Below are 22,081 nucleotides of genomic sequence, written 5' to 3' on the forward strand. Positions count from 1 at the left end.
GTACTTGTTTTTATGTACATGGAAAGATAAGTGATGTGATTCATTTATACAAGTCCCCCAACTTTCTATTATGTAATATCCCAGTATATAGTATAGTATTACATTATTTCAGTGCAATAGACTATACAATTTTATACTACTGGGATATTACATAATAAAAGGTTGAACGAGAAACTGTGTCTCGAAGCTTTGTTATACTTTATAATACCAGTGGGTACTGACCTGGCACAGAGACATGATCTTCCCAAGATATTCATCTGGTAAAATAATTGTGCCCAATATCATAGGTTCCAGATACTCCTTCACTACAGATCTGTCAGGAAATTCTGATGGATTTACAATAGTAATCTCTTGTTCTCCATGTTCCTAAATATAAGAAAAACAGAAGTCAACTGGGAATAATTGTCTAAAAGGAATATACCACTTATAAATCTAAATGATAGCATAGAGTTTTACAGCACTAGAGTAAATTGTGCAGTGAGTTATTATGGGTTATAGTACACAAGTCTCAAGAGATGTTCACAAGAAATTCTATAGAAAAGGACTGTACGATTTACCTTGATCAGTTTCGGAGAAGACAGCACGGCTTTGTATGGGACTGTAGGGCACGTCACTATGACAGATGCATTGTACTCCTGCTCCAGTCTCTGGTTAAAAACCTCCATGTGTAACAGGCCTAAAAAGCCCAACCTGTGCAAACATTATTACTGCTTATTTCTTCATACATGGGGAAATTGCAAACAAAAGTGGAAGGTATATATTGCAGAGTGTAGCCAATGCATGATAACCACCTTTTAAGTAATCATATGGGCACAAACACTGTGCCCATATGATCAATGTGCAGCACAGAGAGTTTCAGAATTTCTTCCTGTGTGTATTGTATATTTACAGTATGGAGAGGTTAGAGGTTGATACCTAATAAATAACCCAAAAACATGTCAATAACCCTCATACCTCCAGCCTGCACCTAGTGCCGCACTACTATCCCGGCTGACAGACACACTGGAATCATTCAAGGTCAGCTTTTCCAGAGCACTTTTTAGGTTGCTGTACTCAGATTGGTCAACTGGAAACATTCCTATAAAAAAGCAAAGAAACTGTTAATGTTCATTGTTTAGGCTTTTCTTATGCAAAGACGTATCACTGAGCATCACTGCGCCACGAGAAAAACAAACTTCAAAGACCAAACAAGAAGAGACATTACATGCATTATTTATCACCATGGCATGGCGTTATCAATCCCATTACTTCAGCACTCCCTAAATTCCTGACAACGTGGCAAAAACCCTGTCAATGTGTCACACGGATGGGAGCAGACTAGTTCTTGTGTAAAGTGTGATTCCTTCCTCACATCTCTGCTCCTGTAGAATAAACTATATGTCTATGACATGATAGCTGCAGCCGCACAACAAACAGGTTTCCTCTCACTCCTCTACTACGGTAGACAAAATAAACTCAATACACAGGTGAAAAGGAAGCTTTCAGCTGCTATGGTATATTTCAGGAACCCCTGAATTACCTGTATTTCTATAACTAATAAGGCTGATGCCTTGCTGTAATATACATAGAGGGCTGTATAAGTCTCCTGGTATCAATCCCTGTAAAGGGTGGATTCAGGTGTCAGATATCCCTTTATCTGTTGACTTACCCTTAAAACCCTATTACGCAAAGCGATTATCGGCCATATTTGGCTGATTATCAGCCATTATGGCCGATAATCGCTTTGTGTAATAAACAGCAATGATCACAGGACATGTACAATGTGGACTGATCGTTGTCTTTCAACATGTTGAAAGACAAACAACTTGGATAGCAATGATCTGCTGCTGTCCCTTCAAGTAGTACGACTGCCGCTAACTCCTATGGGATCCTTGGATGATCTAAAGAGCTGTGAACACAGAATGATAATGCTGCATTCTTAGCGCTGGATTTTTGCACGGTTTAAATGCTGATAAATACTAGTAAGGGATCAAAATAGGTGGGATCCACAAATACATTCAACTCACCTGCAAACACCATGGGCTTTGCAGGTTTAAACCCAGGCAGAGGCTCCACAGGTTGCTTCAGTAAATGTAGGGTGTCTCCTATCTGTGCTTCCTGTACATCTTTCATTCCAGCGACCAGGTATCCTACTTGCCCAGCAAGCCTATGAAACAATATATATATGTAGACCACATCTAGTGCACATTATGTCAGTGTTCTACAGACCATAGAAGCAGGAAAGGTGAGAAAATTTGTGCAATTTTTCCACTTCAAAACCATGTGGTTTTTGGCCATGTGCACATACCCTTACCCCACAGAAAGAAAAGTGTTCGCCACTAGGTGTCCTCTCACTGTGCTGCAAACTGTTATTCACTGCCTGTTAGGGAAATTCCATCTCTATGCTGCAACTGATAACAGCAATGAGAGCATTAAAGTCACCACTCTAAAGGGTTAATCTTACAAAACCAGACAGGTTTATTAAATTTGAAAGTACAGGTACACTTTAAAAGGATTATCACATGAAAGACGTCATAGAGGAGGGGGTCCCCTGCTTGAAAAGTGAACCTCTTAGGAGAAATGCCTGGCTGCCTAAAGTTTCCCCCTGCAAAAAAATGTTTTGACACTAACAGCAGGACTTTAGTCTCTGGTGCATATATCAGAGCTTTAAACAGGGATGGGTACTATTGCTGAGCGAACTGTTTGGGTTTTTTTTAATATCCTTTTAATTTCCCTCAGTTTTCAAATATTCTGTTTACTGTGACTGAATAGAAATCTATGTTCTTCAAGAAGCTGAAACACTTCCCTGCTCTTATGATGGTCACACAGGTGGGTAGCTTATGACAAGACAGTTCTTATAAGGGCGGCTCTTACATTGGTACCGACATGTGGCTGCCACATGCTTCCCGATTTCCCCCGTTCTTCTCATCACATTATGATTAAAGGAGAAGTCCCGCAAAAATTTTTATTAAATTATTGTATTGATCCCCAAAGTCCGGTGAAAAGGAGAAGTCCAGCACTTTAGCGGAGGTGTCCCCCGAGCTGGGGGAGAGCTGCAGCGGGAAGACCAGGAGGGGGACACAGCCGACACGGAGCATCACCATTTTATCCAGGAAGTGAAGCCTTGATGCAGTAGGAGAAGTGCAGGGGAAAAAAGCACTTTATGTGCATTTCCCGTAATAAGTTTATATTGGTAATTTGTTAAACTTTGGGGGGCAATGCAATACTTTAATAAAAATGTTTGCTGGACTTCTCCTTTAAGCTTTATTTGCTGGGAACAGAATTTCCTTATAACACTGCACTTTGCGCTCCGGCAGCAACGCTGGACATAGCATACAAAATCCGCGGTCACTGTAGTTCACCATTTTAACTTAGATTTAGACATAACCGAAATAGCTGTGTTCTCCAAGCATCAATGAAAGTAGCGTCACTATGGGAATAAAGGGCATTGGAGCGCCATCTAGTGGCATTCAAGTAAAATTTGTCAAATCTGAAAACGTAATAAAGTTTTCATATTACATTTCGTACACAAGGTGGTACACAATGCACTGGGGCAGCATCGCCTGGACAATGACAAAAGGGCAACCAGAGAAGGAACAGGTACAAAGATTCACAACTAAGCTAATAAGAACACTGGAAAATGTTCATTATGAAGAAAGAATTTTATGCCGGACCCCTGTAAAAGCCCAATAGGTATTTGAATAATAAAAAAAAAATGGTAAAACTTACAATTTTTCCGCTGGTACTTCATCAGGGGTCAGTATGCCAACCTCATTGACTTCATAACATTTGCCAGAGTGGGCGGACACTATTTTATTGCCTTTACACACTTCCCCTCCAAACAGGGCAATACTGGCTATCACACCCCGGTAGTGGTCAAACGTTGAGTCAAACAGCAGGGCTTTTAGGGGACTGCCCTTTTCTATAGTAGGTCTAAAACACAAACATAAGACGACCTGTTAAAGGAGCCCAGCCATGTCTTTATGTTGAATCCTCATCGATCAGATATTGATGCTTATCCTGAAGATAAGCGCCATTCAGGGTAGTATCTATAAAAATAGAAGTCCATACTTACGGTGGAATCCTTCGGACAACTTCCTGAAGTACTCTCTCCACATTTGTTCCAAACTTTGCTGAGATCTATTAATAAAAGACGAATTGCTATTTCTAAATCCAGAACCAATTACCAACATATCACAGAAAATGCAGCGTGCCGCTATCAAGTATGCATGTAAATCTTCAGGGCGGCTTTGAAGTATGACAGCTAGATGTTTCAAAAATAACTAGAAAAAAGTAACAAGCAACCAAATCCCTATCCTGAAGCCATTCTGATTCTGACGCATGTTTTGTCAGCCACAGACAGGTCTAAGATTTTTTATACATAAAAATTGGCAAATGCTTTCCAAAAAAAGCATAAATAAAAGGAATTATTCACCATGTTTGAACCAGCCTGAACCACTGGAGCAGTCCCTGGTGGCTTCTGCCTGCCTCATTGGCATTGAATGGTAGATCTCTCCCTATATCTAAACAGGTAGGATCTATTAACCCTTTGAGGACCAGGCCCAAAATGACCCAGTGGACCGCGCAAATTTTGATCTTAGTGCTTTCGTTTTTCCCTCCTCCCCTTCTAAGAGCTCTAGCACTCTCAGTTTTCTATCTACAAGCCATGTAAGTGCTTGTTTTTTACAGGAATAGTTGTACTGTGTAATGGCGTCATTCATTTTACCATAACATATATGATGGAATTCCAAATATATTATTTATGAAGATATAAATAGGTGAAATCGTAAGAAAGAATGCAATATGGTAACGTTTGGGGGGTTCCTGTGTCTACGTAATGCACTATATGGTAACAGCGACATGATACCATTATTCTATAGGTCAGTCCGAACACAACCATATGCAGGTTACACAGATTCTCTAATGTTATATATATTTTTTTTTATGAAATCCTTTTTTTGGCAATTAAATATTAATAAAATGGGCCTATTGTGACGCTTATAACGGTTTAATTTTTTCACCTACGGGGCTGTATGGGGTGTCATTTTTTCCGCCATGATCTCTTGTTTTTATTAATACCATATTTGTGAAGATCGGACGTTTTGATCACTTTTTACCGATTTTTTTTAATATATAATGTAACATAAAATCGGTAATCTGCGCACTTTTTCCCCTCTTTTCGTGTACGCCAATTACTGGTCGCAATGACGCTTGTTATATTTTAATAGATCGGACAATTACGCACGCTACGGTATATTATATGTTTATCTATTTATTCATTTTTATATGTTTTATTTATATAATGGGAAAGGGGGGTGATTTAGACTTTTATTGGGGGAGGGGTTTTGGGGTAGTGTGTTAGTGTTTTGAACTTTTTTTTTTTTACACTTTTGAAGTCCCTTTGGGGGACTTGTACATACAATACTTAGATTTCTACACTGATGAATGCTATGCCATAGGCATAGCATTGATCAGTGTTATCGGCGATCTGCTCATTGAGCCTGCCTGTGCAGGCTCAGTGTAGCAGATCGCCGATCGGACCGCACGGAGGCAGGTAAGAGACCTCCGGCAGTCCGTTTCAACGATCGGGACCCCCGCAGTCACACTGCGGGGGTCCCGATCGGTAAGTGACAGGGGACTCCCCCTGTCACTTACACTTAAACACTTAAACGCCGCGGTCGCGCGTTTAAGGGGTTAATGACACGCGGCAGCGCGATTGCTGCAGCGTGTCATTACCGGTGAGGTCCCGGCTGCAATCCCCACCTGCTATGAAGCGCGCTCCGCTCCGGAGCGCGCTTCATAGCGGGAAAAACACCCAGGACGTAAGGTTACGTCATGGGTCGTCTGGGGACAGACTTCCATGATGTAACCCTACGTCTAGGGTCGTCTAGGGGTTAATCAAGGCTGGTGAGGTGGGGAGCAGCCACTTGGGACCATCCTTGATGTAAACACTAAACATTTCTATTGAATATCTGCAAGCAGAGATCTTGAAATCCCTCTTAACACCAGTTTTCCTTTTCATTTCACCTTGTGCACTTCAAATCAAATCCCCTTATGTAGCCCAATTCTCTGCAGGGACTCTGTACCAGGCACTTAAAGGAGACAAGGTGTGTATGGCTGTGTCATATAGGTATAAAGCATACCCACCCTGATGCAGTCACTTGTGGGAATGTCAAACATCTTTTCGATTTGTTTCTCCACTCTCTCCGGGTCTGCATTCTTCAAGTCAATCTAAAAGTAAAAATAGTGCAATTTTGGGTAGGTTAACACTACATTTTTGCAGTCAGTTTAACGTTTCCATTTTATGGGGGGGGGGATGGATACAAAAATGGACGCAATTGTGGGTCTGTTTTCCAACTTTCCATTATACAACAGACAAAAAAACATGGTGGTTGACCATGTTAAAAATAACCATTTTAAAATGGTCTACTGTACATTCGCATAATTGAGTGATAAGGCATACAACAGTGTACAGGAGCAAGGACATCTGCTATACTGCTGTTACAGGCAAGAGTTCCTGCTCCTGTATTTACTGCCCATGGTGCAACAGCTTTAGCTGTACCCACATACTAAATGTCCCCCTGCTCTTCTCCGGACACGGAAGTCCCTCCATCTTCTGGTTCCCTTCTCCAGCCTGTCAGTGCGGGGACTGGTCCTCCAGCAGGCACGATCATGTCCCATTCGCGGAAGGGGGAGATCCGAGGAGAGGGGCGGAGTGGAGGAGATCGCACTCAGCATTATTCAGCTCTGGATAGCACAAACACATCTCTCGTGCATAAGGGGGGGGGGGGGCCTCTGTGGATCGCTATAGATCCACCAGCCTGAACTCAGAACCCTGCTTCCGGGTTCAAGCTGGCGGAGGCCCCACGGCACATGCCCTAGATGCCATCTCTTTAATCTGGCCCTGGAACTGTGGAGTATTAATGCACCTAGGGGAATGTATTAAGTATATGTAATGTGCAACCTAGAAAGTGGCTGAAGCTATGGCAGACAGCAGATACTTGAAAAACACACTGAAAGGCTTAAGGATGACAGGATGTACACTTTAACTGTGTCCAACTTGTTACCAGGACTTAAAACAGGGAAAAAAGACAAGCAGGCTGAATCCTACTTAACTGGCTGATGGCTTCATTTAATGCACAGCTAGCTCATTGAGTTATCTTTACTTGGAACAGCAGGAGAGCCAGCATCCTATACTGCTTTATCTGCTGTGGGATTGAAGAAGTGTGATGGCGTGCTCGGCTCTGTAAGCTCTTTACCTTGTTTATTACAGGAATAACCGAAAGCTGAGCTTCAAAGGCCAGGAAGAAGTTTGCCACAGTCTGTGCCTGAATGCCCTAGAGGGGAGAAAAAAAAATTACAAACACTAATATTGAAAGATCTAAATGCATTACAGCATCAAACCTGGTGATCCAGTAAATGACTCGCCCTCCAGGGATTAAAACTCCTGTCATTCAGTAATTATTGAAAAGGAGCTTTACATTTCATGGCATCACTGTGGTGGAATATCAATGGGGGGGGAGAAGTCCGGACAAGTCATGTCATCATTTACTGCTATTTCATCTTCTATAGTACAATAACATAGAACTGTATCCTTTATTTCCTGTTAATTATAAAGCGGCATTATACTGTGGAGTTCTGTTCCCATTTATCAGTCAATCGGGGCAGTCAGGTACTCCTATTGTCCAAACCAACATCAGACATGCACCTCCTAATTGTTTTCCCTTGGGCCTAGTGTTTGATAAAGATGGAGGAGGAACCCTACAATAAGTTACAACAGCTGGGGAGTTGTAACTGGATAGAGGTCATAGATCTGGATGTACAGGAGAAGAAGGGATCTGTAGACAAGGGTAGAAGAGTATATCATGGGTTCCTTTCTTCTGCTCACCTGTCTAGCTGCCCTTATGTAAAGGTTATGGATCCTCTAAATATCTACTTCTATCCTAGACTGCTTGCATGATGGTCAGACTACAGTGGCCCAAAGAAAAGGTAAGTATGTAAATATACAGTATGCCTGGGTAATGTGTATGTGTTCATGTACCATACTGTATAAAGTATATCAGAACTATTTATGTGTACTGTTAGCGGTAATAATTTTTCATTTGGTAAATTGTTCCATTTAGGAGTACAGTTAGCACCATATACGACCCATATTATGGATTGGCAGGTTTTTTTGCAGCATGGATCATGACCCCATCATGGATGCTTAGCAAATATGGATGTGTGACAGGAACAAAGACGTGAGATAGTTAGGTGTGGATTCATAAAAAGATTTTAAAAAATCATGACATGCTAAACCACACAGTGTAGTACAAAGCTGTCATCACTTTTATGCTGCCTGAACCCTGAGTCACCTGGGTCCCCAGCTTTCTCCCTCTCCTGCTGTCTTTGACCTTTTCCTGTTTGGGTATAGGGAGAGATTTATCTGAACCATTACTTGAGTGTAAGTACTTGTTGCTTCGAAAAAATAACACCATACAGCAGGACACAATCGAGTGTCAATTAGTCTGTAATATGGAACTGTACATTAGAAAATTAACCCCTGAATGTCATGGGGTGCATTCATGTTACAGTCATATACTTTGAGCATACCCCCTGGATACTACAGGCACTGCATTTACATATAGCATCAATTTATAATATCAGTGTAAGAAAAATAAATTTACCTCATTTGCATCGACCACCAATAATACACCTTGACAAGCAGAAAGGGACCTTGAAACCTCATAGCTAAAGTCAACATGACCCTAGAAAGGACAAAATGTATAAAAATACTCAATAGAGATGACGTTTTGATCAATATGGATTGACTAACACAAGCTACAGTCTTAATAATAAAGACATAGCACTAAATACGTCTCCAGTATAACTGAGCTTAACATTCATGATTTTGGTAAGACAATCCCCCAACTATGACACTTACACACAGTGGGCAACTGTAGGAAATTTAAGGTCCTCAATGAGCTGAGAGAGAGAGAGAAACTATACCAATGGCTCCTGTACTTGTGGGTTTAAGCTGTCCTTGTGATACATCCAAATGACCACTATGGCAGCCAGAAGCAGACAACTGCATACTTTGTAAAGTGTTTATTGCAGTCCAGCTCCCATGTACTTAAGCTGCAGTAACAAACCATAACCACTACACAATGAGCAAATCTGTCTACTTTCAGCATCTTTTACTGCATATGATGGCACCATGTCACTAGCAAACAGTATATTGATGTCAGGCTGGGTGTCAGACCTACACAGTTCAGATATTACTGACCTATTCTGAGGATCAATGAAGAAGTCCCAGAAATTCCCTTTAAAAGGGTTATCTAGGCTTACAAAAACATGGCCACTTTCTTCTAGGAACAGCGCCACTCGACCTCAGTTTAGGTGTGGTATACTGAAGTGAATGGAGCCGAATTGTAATACCGCACACAATCTGAGGACAGGGGTGGTACTGTTTTTGCAAGAATGTACAGTAGCTGTGCTTTTTTTTTGCTAATCATAGAAAACCCCTTTAATTCTAATAGTTGCTGCTACCCAGGGCCTCACTTTAAAAGACTAAAATAGTTGTCTAATAATGTAAGTAACTGGGGAGCACTTCTGGGCATCTGCAGCAGCGTGATCTATATCTATATGTGTATATCTTAGCACCAGCCTTTATTTCCCAGGAGTTCTCTGAAATCAAGCTTGTATATAAAATGTGAGCAGCTGGTGGATTCCATATAACTCATCCTGCATCTGCGCATCCACAAGACCACAGACATGCTGTAAATTATAGGAACAAAGCTTCACAGAAAACTCACCGGCGTGTCGATCAGGTTAAGGAGATACTTCTTCCCCTCAAAAGTATAAAATAGAGAAGCAGTCTGAGCTTTCACTGTAATTCCCCTCTCTCGCTCCACTTGTAGCTTATCCAGAACTTGCTTATTGGAGGCGGCTTTGGGAATACGCCCTATGGGAAGGGGAAAGAGGATAAACAGTGCGGTATAATGCCAATCTATAAAAAATGTACATAAAGACTAAACTATGAAAATGTGGTCCTTAAAATATTTCATATGGTTTTCACCCATATAATTGTACATAACTTTTTCCTAAAGTGGAAAGTGTCAAGAACTACAAAGAATGGGACCGTAGCTGGAGAGGGCACTCAAGAAACATCAGCAGCAGAGAAGCAAGGCAGGCAAGTATGTTTCTTTGTTTCCTGCAGCCCCAACAACATATCAAAATTACTCCCTGTCCAGGCAACTCCTATAACCTTCTCACTCTTTTATTTTTCAAACTGTTTTATTATTTTTCCACATATAGTAAATCACACTACAAGAAAGAGGACACTTCACATTTCGTGTCCGTACAGAAAAGAACCACATGTAACCACACTCATAGATGCCCTACATAAATCAGTATGGTAGTGAGTAAGGACACCGTATTCAGCTTACAAAATATAAGGCACTATAGTCATATGTTCCAACTATGCTTCCTGAAAACAAAATAACCCCGCCCCCCCGAACTCCCCCCACCCCCCCCGAACTCCTCCCACCCCCCCTTCCACAGATGCAGGTACCTAAAACAAAAAGACAAAAAAAAATGTTTTACGGTAGGTATTGCGCACAATCGGGTAGCAGACTACTACATTTTCAAACGACCTAATGTTCCAGCAATATCAGAAGTCAGGTACCATTTGGTCCCCCTAAACACCCTCATCAGATCCTTAATTTCCCCATCTGTATAAAAGAGCTCGATAAAACGTCTCCATTTCTTAAAAAATTTTACCGTGCTCTTCTCCTTAAGGGTTTCACACTCCACCCTGTCCAGAAACAAAAAGTGTTTCATCTGTGAGAGGACCTCTGCCATGGAAGGCATGACTGGCTGAAGCCATGCTCTCAATATACACCTTTTGGCCACCAGCAGGAGTGCGTGGAGGGCCAATGGAATACGCATAGAGTCCGGAGCCGAATGGAAGAGAAGAAGCTGTGGCAACATAGGTAGCTCCAATTTCCATTTGGCCCGTATTAACTTCACCAGTTGGGACCAAAATTACAAGTATGGGGGCAAGACCATATGCCATGAGTTAGGTCCGTTTTCGGCTGATGGCATTTAGGGCAGGCCAGAAGCCTGTCTGGGGCTAAGGGATTAGGAGGAATATTGAAACCATAGATGGCTCTATGCATGAGCCTATATTGCGATTCTCTCCACCTTTCACTGGGTATCGCCCGGCGTACAGTGGCCCAGCCCGATAAAAAAATTTTTGGGTAGATCAATATCATCAAATATAGTGGCCCATTTATTGAACATGCTTTCACTCAATGAGTCATTAGATCTGTCTCCTAATTTATGGTATAAATATGACAGAGATGAGTTCGAAGGCGGAACAGTAATCATGGCGTCCATCTCAGTCAGTCTGGTTAAAGGTGCTAGATTTTTCAGCCGCAAGGTCAAAAACCCCAGCAACTGAGAATAGGCTAAGAACTGAGATGGAGGCAACGAAAACCTCCCACAGAACTCCGGGAAAGTGAGAAGTCTGCCCCCCTGGTGGTGAAACAGCTGCTGTACGTTAGTAATCCCAGCATCTCTCCACTTTTGGAACATCGGGTTGTTTCTCCCCTGAGGGAATTCTGGGTGACCCCATGGAGAAAGATACCTGGAAAGTAATTGGGGTAGGCCGTATAATTTCCGCACTATTTTCCATGTTGCTATAGTATCTTTTAAAAACAAGTTACGCTTGACCTCTTGGGGTAGGGCGGCATATTTAGTATGAAGTAAGGCCGACAACGACCAAGGAGATGCCCATCCCGCCTCCAGAGCCCAGTTGGAATAAAAGTTTGACCCCTGGATCCAATCTATACAGTGTCTTAGAACAGTGATTTTCAACCTTTTTTGAGCCGCGGCACACTTTTTATACTTAAAAAATCCCGGGGCACACCACCAACCAAAATGGCACAAAATGACACTAAAACAGTACATATTATACATATAGTTAATAATATAGATTCTAAATGTATTTATACTAACTCAGTGTGAAACATGGGCCTGTTTTCTTCTCCCCCCTGTGCTTCTCTCCACCATACTTCTCCCCCCTGCTTCTCCCCCCTGTGCTTCTCTCCACCATACTTCTCCCCCCTGCTTCTCTCCCCTGTGCTTCTCTCCACCATACTTCTCCCCCCTACTTCTCTCCTGTGCTTCTCTCCACCATACTTCTCCCCCCTACTTCTCTCCTGTGCTTCTCTCCACCAAACTTCTCTCCACCAAACTTCTCTCCACCAAACTTCTCTCCACCAAACTTCTCTCCACCAAACTTCTCTCCACCAAACTTCTCTCCACCAAACTTCTCTCCACCAAACTTCTCTCCACCAAACTTCTCTCCACCAAACTTCTCTCCACCAAACTTCTCTCCACCAAACTTCTCTCCACCAAACTTCTCTCCACCAAACTTCTCTCCTCTGTTTCTCCCCCATCCCCAGGTTTCTCTCCCCCATTGTTTTCTCCTGTTTCACAGGGGCACCATAGTTTGGGGAACTTTCCCTGCGGCACACCCGACCATGTGTCGCAGCACACTAGTGTGCCACGGCACACTGGTTGAAAATCACTGTCTTAGAAGACACGCTACATTGTATCTTCTTAGGTCAGGAAAATTTATTCCCCCCTTTTCCCGGGGTAATTGGAGCTTGGCCATTGCTATTCTAGGTCTTTTTCCAGATCATATATACCTGGAGAAGGCGGACTGCACCCTGGCTACATCCTGGTGGCGTAACAGCAGTGGGATGGTTTGGAGCGGATATAATAATTTCGAGAAACTGAACATACGTATCAGGTGGCATTTGCCCAGAAATGATAGTGGCAGTTGTTCCCAACGTCTCAACTCAGAAAGGATTTTGTGAATCAGTGGGGGGTAATTTAGATGGTAAAGTGTTTCTGGGGTACGGCCGATATGTATGCCTAGGTATTTGATTGGTTTGGAGGTGACTTTTATCGGTGTATCATGAGGTAATTGGGAGCGTAGGGATTGCGAGGCCGAAAGGTCCAGCAACTCACTTTTGGACAAGTTCACCTTAAACCCCGAGTAACTGCCAAACTGGTTTAGCATATCATAGAAGATCGGCAAGTCATTCACTGGAGAGGCCAGGAACAGCATCAGATCATCAGCAAATGCTGTTAATTTAGTAGTTACTCGGCCCACCCTGATGTCTTGGACCCTACTATTCTCTACCCACCGGAGGAAAGGTTCCAATGATATATTGAACAGCAAGGGCGACAAAGGGCACCCTTGACGTGTACCCCTCTGTAAAGGGAAAGGTGTAGATAAAAACCCTAAAGTATGTACCCTGGCCTGGGGTTCAGAGTATAAGCCCCTCAAGAATGTCCTAAATGTCCCCGTGAAGCCCATGCGATCCAATACCGTTCCCAGCCATCCCCAGCCCACACTGTCAAGCGCTTTTTCGGCATCCAATGTGAGGAGGGCTGGGGAGGGGTGGGAGGCCGGTTTATTCCCTATATTATCCAGCACAGCCAGAACCTTCCTTATATTAGCAACCGCCGACCTCCCCTGAACAAAGCCAACCTGGGACGGAGTGATTAGGTACGGTAAAAGAGTAGCAAGTCTGTCCCCCAAAAATTTTGACACTAGCTTTAAGTCAACATTGATCAGGGAGATCGGGCGGTATGCTGTCGGACATTTAAGATCCTTCCCTGGTTTCGGGAGCACCTTGATGTAGGCTGTGTTAACTTCCTCTGGAATACTCTCACCCGCTAGATAGCCGTTATATAATGTTGTAAGGCTGGGTGTAATTTGGTCAAGGAGTGCCTTAAAGAATTCCCCCGTATACCCATCCGGGCCGGGGGCCTTATTGTTTGGTAGTTTTTTAATGGCCGCCTTGACTTCCGCTTCAGTGAAGGGGGAGTTCAACATATCTCTATCCTCTGACGTTAAACTGGGTAAGCCTATTTCGTCCCAAGGAAAAGGATCTGGACCTCCTCCTCCCGCACCCTTAGAATACAATTGAGCATAGAAATCCCTCAATAAGTCGTTAATTTGAGCCGGTTGGGAGACTAGGGATCCCGAGGGGTTACGCAAGTGTGTGATAATGGACATGGGTTGCTTGCCCCTGGCCAAATTGGCCAAAAGCTTGCCTGACTTGTTGCCAAAGCGAAATAATCTTGCTTCTTGGCAGGATAAATACAATGATTCCCTTGTCTCCAGACAGTATTCATACTCTCTCCTCACTGTCTGCCATAATTGTCTGGAGGTGTCTGAAGGAGAAGATTGGAAGTTAGTATAGGCCATACGTAGGGCTGTGCTTTTAAGTTCTAGTTGGGTCGCAATTTCTTTTTTCTTTTTAGCTTTGTAGGAAATTATTTGTCCCCTCAACACCGCCTTTGCCGCACTCCAATACAGCTGCGGATTGTGCACATGTTCTGAGTTGTTGGCGTGATATTAAAGCCACCAGCCCCTTAACAGCTCCAGAAAGGAGTCATCCGTTGCCAGCTGAGTCAGAAAGCGCCAAAGGAAATCAGTGCCCCGAACATGGGCTGGACGTATGTCCACAAGCACTGGGGAGTGGTCCGAAATCAGTAGGTCACCTATGTCAACATAAGTGACTCGGGATAGGAGGGGTTTGGACAGCAAAATATAACACAGGTCAACAACAAAAAAAAAATTTACTGGTGTCCAAAATATTTTAATGATTTTGGGGTATTTTTGGGGTGCTGATTCTGAATATGCTATCAGTTTTGCCAGATTGGCTCAAGTTTTTTTTCATGTCTTGTTCATTTTTGAAGATTACTTTCTAAAACTAGTTAAAATAAACTAAAATCAACATTTACTTTGTAAAATTTATTGTATTCATGACAATAGCAATAAAGTTAATGCGCGTGTAGCAAATTACGTCTTTTTTTTTTTTTACACATTTCACGAAAATTCTCAAAAACTTGAGCCAATCTGGCAAAACTGATGACATATTCAGAATCAGCACCCCAAAGTTACCCTAAATTCGTTGAAATATCTTTGGCCCCAAAAATGCTGTTGACCTGTGTAATCAATACGGGACCAAGATTGGTGCGCCAATGAAAAATGTGTGTATTCCCTGCCTTCAGGGTACCTATGCCTCCAGATGTCCACCAGTTCTGATGCCAACAGAAATGCGGGTAAAGGGGTGGCCCTCCCACTTGCGCCTAGTTTGGTCGGGACCTCAGAGCGTCTGTCCTCTAAGGTATTGGCCACAACATTAAGGTCCCCCCACACACTATTTTCATGGGCATTGTGTCATTTAGCAAGGTGTCCCTCAGGGAATCCAGGAAGGCTTGTTGTCCTGTATTTGGGGCATATACACTATAGATACTGATTGGTTGTCGGGCTCCCTTGAGGCTCACCACCCTCCCGTCAGTGTCATGTTGGACGTTGGTAACAAGTGAAGTGAGACGTCTGTGTATGAGAATTAGGGTACCTGCTTTACCACGGACCGCCGAAGATCCCACTACTTTGCCAACCCAAAGCCTCTGCATAATACGGATAAAGTCCGCCTCCTCCAGGTGCGTTTCCTGCAATAAAGCAATATCAGATTTAGGACGTTTTAACTGTCTAAGTACCATCAACCGCTTTTGCAGTGAACGTAATCCTTTTACATTTCAAGTCGTAACCCGCATATAAACAAATTAAATTGCTTAAAAGTAGAGGTCCTGCATCTGTGGAAATTCCCTCCCCCCCGCAACAAAGAACCATGCTAAGCAAAAAAACTAAAACTAAAACATAACAGTGCATAAGTGACTTCCTTTTTTCCACCATGCCCGGTAAAGAACCCGGACTGGGCCTGTGGAGGTAACTCCTGAACAGCCAGAATCCTGGCATTACGCTAACCTTCTCAAACTAAACAGATATAGGGAACGCTCTTCACCCCTCTGTAGATGATTTGATAAGGTACAGAATAAAATCAGATTAAGGGTATAAACCCACACACCGTATATGCAGCATATTTACTGCTGCGATACGCAGCAAACTCGCAGCAAAATCGCAGCAGATTAGATCTAAATAACTGAACACAGCATCAAATCTGTACCAACAAATCTGCTGCGTATTTGTTGCATATCTGCTGCATATACGGTGTGTGGGTTTATACCCTAAGCAATATATGACAGATAATAAAAGAAAAATAACTGACACAAATTATGTCACATGTGTCCCCCCTCCCCTTATAGCAGAATAGTAAAGTAATGCAGATTCCCGGTAGGTATAAAGAGGTTAGCAATATCACTGTGTGTTCATCCCTCCTCCTTCCCTGTAGGAAGATCAACTATTGATCTAGCCCTCCTCAGGCCTCTACGGCGTTGTTCTTTTGGCGCCAGAGGCGACGACGGAAGGTCCGTTCTCTGACTCATGGCCTGCTGGTCCCAAGACGATCTGCGGCGACTATTGTGTTTTGGCCTGGGAGAGTCCTTGGTGCCGGCTGTGGAGGGGGAGGGATCAAATCCCAGGGTGTCCGCAGCAACCTGAGGGTCTTGAAAGGTCATTGTGATCCCATCAGGATGAAAAACCTTCAACGTCGCTGGATACATCAAGGCAAACTTCATCTGTTTTTTGTGGAGGATGGAGCACAAAGGGGAGAATAATTTCCTCTTTCTCGAGACCTCTGCAGAGTAGTCAGCAAAAATCAGCAGTTTATGTCCCTTGTACAGTATAGGTTGGTTTTGTTGTTTAAATGCTCTCAAAATCGCTGTTTTGTCCGTATAATCCAGATAGCGTACAATTACTTGTCGCGGGCGAAGATTAGTAGGGGTCTGATTTTTGTCCATGTCTTCCGCTGAGCGGAGATCAGGCCCTATGCGATGCGCTCTTTCCACCTTACATAGTCTAGGGATGTGCAGCAGCTCAGGTAAATCAGACTCACATAGTTGGCGCAAGTCCTTCTGTGGTACCGCCTCCGTGACACCCACTATGCGCAGGTTATTGCGCCTCGATCGGTTCTCCAGGTCCTCCACCCTATCCCACAACTTTCCATTTTCACGCTGCAATTCACGGAGCCCTGCAAAGGAGGAATCAACATCATTCTCCAGGGAGAGTAGTCTTTGGTCTAAATCATCTATGCGTTCATCATGTTGGGCCACTTTTTGCTGCAATAGCTAGAACGAGCGGGCAACCGTGTTCGCTAGTGTCTCTTGAATGTCAGGCGCAAGATGGCGAGCCACAGCCTCCGCCAAACGCCTGTAGTCTATTGAGGATTCCTGGAGAGTAGTCTCCCCATCCTGGGTACATTGGAGGGGTGGAGGACCTGGCATATCAGGAAGGCTGGAATTAGATGCTGTGTCATCCACAGGAGTAACTGAGGGTGTTGTTGTCAGTTTCGTGGACTTCACCCCCCTGTTTTTAGTTTTTCCCATTTTAACCAGATAGGGATCCATCAATGATGTCTAATGTCTCCTTCACGCAAAAGTATATATAACAGACCAAGAGTCATATAAAATTGAAGCAGAGCAGAGCAGAGCAGGGCCACTTATATGTTGGCTGAAGTATGGAGATGAAATCTTATTCCCAGTGTAGAATATGCCGCTGTGAATAGTGGTTTGGCAGGCTGTATTACAATTGAGTATCAGTCACAATGGCCACTGTAATATGATGTAATAGTGAGGCGGACGTGGTGCAGGCAACTGGAAATGGCGTCCCCTGTCTGTCATTACATGGCTGCCCTGTAAGGGTGAGCTGATGGGGGGGATGATATGGCAGCTTGGGCTTCGGACCCGCAATGTTGTCAATGTGGGGAGCCGCTGCTTCCCCGCCGAGTACCTCACTGCCCTCCGTCCGAGGCTGTCTCCTGTGCTGCCGCTCTGCACAACTCCTGTGTGTGGAGGAAGCTTGGCGCAGGCAAGATGGCGCCGGATCTCTGTAGGAGCGCCTCACAGCTTCGTGCGCCGGCCTCAATGAGCGCTCCTGCTGCGGAACAGACCTCCCGCACGTCCCCTCGTCCTCCCGCCCGACGGGCTGCAACTTGTGTGACTGCGGTAAGGGGGGATCTCTGCTGTTGCTCGGGGTGAAGGTGCGGAGCTCCCTCTCCACACAGCCTCACATGGCGGCGCCGGAACCGGAAGTCAACCTTCTCACTCTTGTAAACAGACAAATTAAAAGGGGAACTTCAGATAGAAGGGGGGGGGTAATGAAACTTCTGCAGAAGCAAACAGCATTACTTACCTATCTATCCCAGTTTTGAAACTACCAAAAATCCATTTGTTTTGGCGGGGTTTGTTCTTTAATGTGTTTCTGTAATTCCTGGCTGAGCAGTTCTACATAGTACTACAGGTTCCAGAATGCATTGCTTTCCCTCAGCTGTTCATCACAGTCCTGCACTCTGCACATTCCCCACCCAAATCTGTTGCAGAACATCTAGGCTGTGTTCACACATTCCAGTTTCATTGTGTTACTGAATTATTTGCAGTACTTTCATTGTTGTTCCACCCACACAGCACGCTGTATGCTCTACCTGTAACACCACACAGCACGCTGTATTCTTTACCTGTAACACCACATAGCGTGCTGTATTCTCTACCTGTAACACCACACAGCACCCTGTATTCTCTACCTGTAACACCACACAGCACACTGTATTCTCTACCTGTAACACCACATAGCGTGCTGTATTCTCTACCTGTAACACCACACAGCACCCTGTATTCTCTACCTGTAACACCACACAGCACACTGTATTCTCTACCTGTAACACCACACAGCACGCTGTATTCTCTACCTGTAACACCACACAGCACACTGTATTCTCTACCTGTAACACCACACAGCCCACTGTATTCTCTACCTGAAACACCACACAGCACACAGTTACTACCTGTAACACCACACAGCACGCTGTATTCTCTACTTGTAACACCACACAGCACGCTGTATTCTCCACCTGTAACGCTGATATTAGACTAAAGTAAAGAACTTTTTAAATTTAATTTAATTTTTTTTTCTTTTCATCTTCACGCACATATTATGATCAAGTATCTTTTATCTTTGAGATTGAGCCCCAATAAGGGCTTTATTCGATATTATCTTACATGGGATATACTGTTTATGCCTCAGTTTTTTCTCCTGGTGGGATTGGCAGTGCCGGCTCTGATCCTCTGTGCCGTTTACCATCATGTAATTGTGTTACTGCATCATTTTTGTAAATATGCTGCAGTACTGCAATGAAACTCCAATATGTGTGAACACAGCCCTAATTTCACTGCAGAGTTTTGCACAATCAGCGAAGTTGCAGCAGCTGCTTCTGGCCAGTCAGAGACGGTGGATCACCCAGGGGATTGGGGGATCCAGCCAAGCCTCCTGTGACATCACACCCTGCCCCCTGCATCATCAGCCTGTGCTCAACAGACACACACAATGTAAGGGTATATTCACACGGGCGGGCTCGCAGCGAGATTCTCGCTGCGAGCCCGGCAGGTCCTGGCAGTTCCCATACACTACATACTTGCTGCGGTCTAAACGACCGCAGCGAGTATGTAATTATACCGCCCTTAACCCCTTCTGCTCCCGCCCGGCTCCCCCGCTGTAAGCATACTTTACCTGTCCTTGCTGCACGGGTCCGGCGTCCTGCTCTCCCGTCCGGCCAATTGGTGTGTTGCCCAGCCGCAGCCACTGATTGGCCGGGCGGGAGAGCAGGACGCCGGACCCGTGCAGCAAGGACAGGTAAAGTATGCTTACAGCGGGGGAGCCGGGCGGGAGCAGAAGGGGTTAAGGGCGGTATAATTACATACTCGCTGCGGTCGTTTAGACCGCAGCAAGTATGTAGTGTATGGGAACTGCCAGGACCTGCCGGGCTCGCAGCGAGAATCTCGCTGCGAGCCCGCCCGTGTGAATATACCCTAAGACAGAGGCATGGAATATTTTTCTCCTAAGGTGGGAGAGCAGTGGGAGCAGGAAACAATGTGGATTGGCACAGTGGCCATTTTTCTTCACTTCCTGGATTTCAGTCAACTACCAGTGTGGCAGAACCGTACAGATATGTCAATACATTGTATAGACACATCTATTTAACTTTTAATAGAAAACAAGTTTCCCTTATGTGGAGTTCCCCTTTAAGTGCCCCTGCTGTCAAACATGTAACTTCACAGCTTAGCTCTACCTTTACTCTACCTAGCTCTACTACGCTTGAAGTCCCAATCCACCATCCTAATATCTCTCCTTTGTCTAATAGGCATCTATTATATGTAACTGTGTTACCCTGAATTTTGCCCGGACTCACTCGCTTTGATGAGACATCAAATGACTTCTGTATAAGTAATAAACAACACCACCCATGTCCTCATTTTGTATGTGGTATTATAGCTCAGGTTTACAGTAGTAAATGGAGTGAAGTTTGGCAGTGTTTCTAGAAGAAAGGAGCTATGTTTTTTTTTAATCCTGAATAATATCTTTAAACTACATACAAAGATCTTATAAGTAATATATACAGGAGAGAGCAGACTACACTAGTTTGTGTGTATAGGAACAAGCCATACCAATGATTATTATACATTCATACCTGTGATCTCTAGTAGTCTGTCTGCGAGGGTACTTTTCCCATGGTCCACGTGTGCTATTATACTAAAATTCCTTATATATTCAACATCATATTCAGACATGTCAATTCTTTCCTGAAACAGAGAAAACACCAGAGTGCGTCATTTACATGTACAGTATATCACATATACAAAGGTCTAGAATAGAGCCATCTAGTAATCATTCTTTTCCCTAATGTGGAGGCAGCTGCTTTCCCATATAATTCCTTAATCCACTAGATGCTTCAGTGTCCTCATCTCTACTCCTCCAACCTTCCTCCACTGAGGCTGCAACATCACTCTAGTAAGCAGCCCATTACTAAAAGTTTCCAGGCCATTCTACCTTCTTGCTGACCACAAGCTGCATTTTACTCCCCAAGCGATGGTAGCTCTGAGTGTCTCTGAGTGTTTTTAGCATATAGTATGCATAATTTAAACTAGAGTCATATGTGACCACACACAAAAGCTTAGGGTATGTGCACACTACAGAAAACCAACAGAACACCCGTTGCAGATTCTGCAGCTCGCACCTGCTCACAGCCATGCGCATGTCCGCTGCTTCCATAGGCTTCATTCTATGGTTTGCCAGATTCCGTCATCTGCCTCATTGGGGAGAGGTAAATAAGTGCTGCCAAACTCCTCTACCCAGAAACACGGACATGCTGCTATCCAAATAGACAGCTTTTTTTAATGGCATCTTCTGGGGAAGGGTTAGAACCCCCATTGACATTATACAGTCAGCCAATCCCACTGAAACATGTTCATCTGTCATTTATCCAACCACCTTACACCTGATGAAGTTATAGAATACATTACAAGAAATAAATCTCAGCATCCAAACCAGTTTACAGCAAAAGATTACTATTAATTCACCTTTTTTGAGCTATACAGCGCCCCCTGTGATAGACTTGTAGGTAGAGATGCTTGTAACAAGCAGCGACGTCCCCAGAGGGTCACATGAAGCTTCCTCTTCCAGAGATGTAGACATCTTGCAGTATGATGGGGATTTACAGCAAACATTTCTCCAAGATTGGCCCAGCGGGTCTACCAGCGACTCCTGAAGAAGGCCTCATACATGCAGCGTAGCCCGGTGTATGACAGCCCGATTATTACAAGTACACTCCATTCTGGTACAGGGAAGACTGGACAAACAACAATATGGGGGAAAAAAGAAAAACATAATGGAGCTTGCATCTTACATAGGGACAGATATTTCTCTTCTAACAGTAACTAACTATAAAAATTATCATGGCCCATGTGACCACAGGCTTATGCACATCCGTACAATGACTACACATGTGTGTTTACACTGAAGCCTATGTATATGGCCGGTCAACAGACTGTATGGATGTGGCATATAAATCATACACTATGCGGCCCCTCACAGACCTTTTAATGCTTAACCCCTTAAGGTCAAAGCCAATTTTCGTTTTTGCACTTTTGCTTTTTCCACTTTATGTTTAAAAGGCCATAGCGCTTGCATTTGTTCACCACGAGACCCATATGAGCCCTTATTTTTTGCAAAACCAATTGTACTTTGCAATGACAGACTTTATTTTTCCATAAAATATGCTGCGAAACCAGAAAAAAAATTATT

General features: G+C 43.8%; 1 protein-coding gene across 3 annotated transcripts in view; it reads right to left on the minus strand.

Annotated features, from left to right (window-relative positions):
- GUF1 (GTP binding elongation factor GUF1) overlaps positions 1–22,081 on the minus strand; it is a 48,573-nt gene that overhangs the window by 8,452 nt on the left and 18,040 nt on the right. For 2 of the 3 annotated variants that reach the window (XM_069976518.1, XM_069976517.1), the window contains 12 exons: positions 21,358–21,626; positions 20,469–20,580; positions 9,774–9,922; positions 8,646–8,726; positions 7,239–7,316; positions 6,127–6,210; positions 4,055–4,119; positions 3,709–3,912; positions 2,007–2,146; positions 955–1,078; positions 558–690; positions 223–366 (listed from right to left, as the gene is read on the minus strand). In XM_069976518.1, the coding sequence (XP_069832619.1) occupies positions 223–366; positions 558–690; positions 955–1,078; positions 2,007–2,146; positions 3,709–3,912; positions 4,055–4,119; positions 6,127–6,210; positions 7,239–7,316; positions 8,646–8,726; positions 9,774–9,922; positions 20,469–20,580; positions 21,358–21,504 (1,461 nt within the window). In that variant the 5' untranslated portion in view covers positions 21,505–21,626. Of the gene's footprint in view, positions 1–222; positions 367–557; positions 691–954; positions 1,079–2,006; positions 2,147–3,708; positions 3,913–4,054; positions 4,120–6,126; positions 6,211–7,238; positions 7,317–8,645; positions 8,727–9,773; positions 9,923–15,407; positions 15,502–20,468; positions 20,581–21,357; positions 21,627–22,081 lie in introns of those variants that run through there. The other variant, XM_069976519.1, reaches the window with a different exon arrangement.

The sequence above is a fragment of the Dendropsophus ebraccatus genome, chromosome 7, assembly GCF_027789765.1.
Source record: "Dendropsophus ebraccatus isolate aDenEbr1 chromosome 7, aDenEbr1.pat, whole genome shotgun sequence".
Taxonomy (NCBI): Eukaryota; Metazoa; Chordata; class Amphibia; order Anura; family Hylidae; genus Dendropsophus; species Dendropsophus ebraccatus.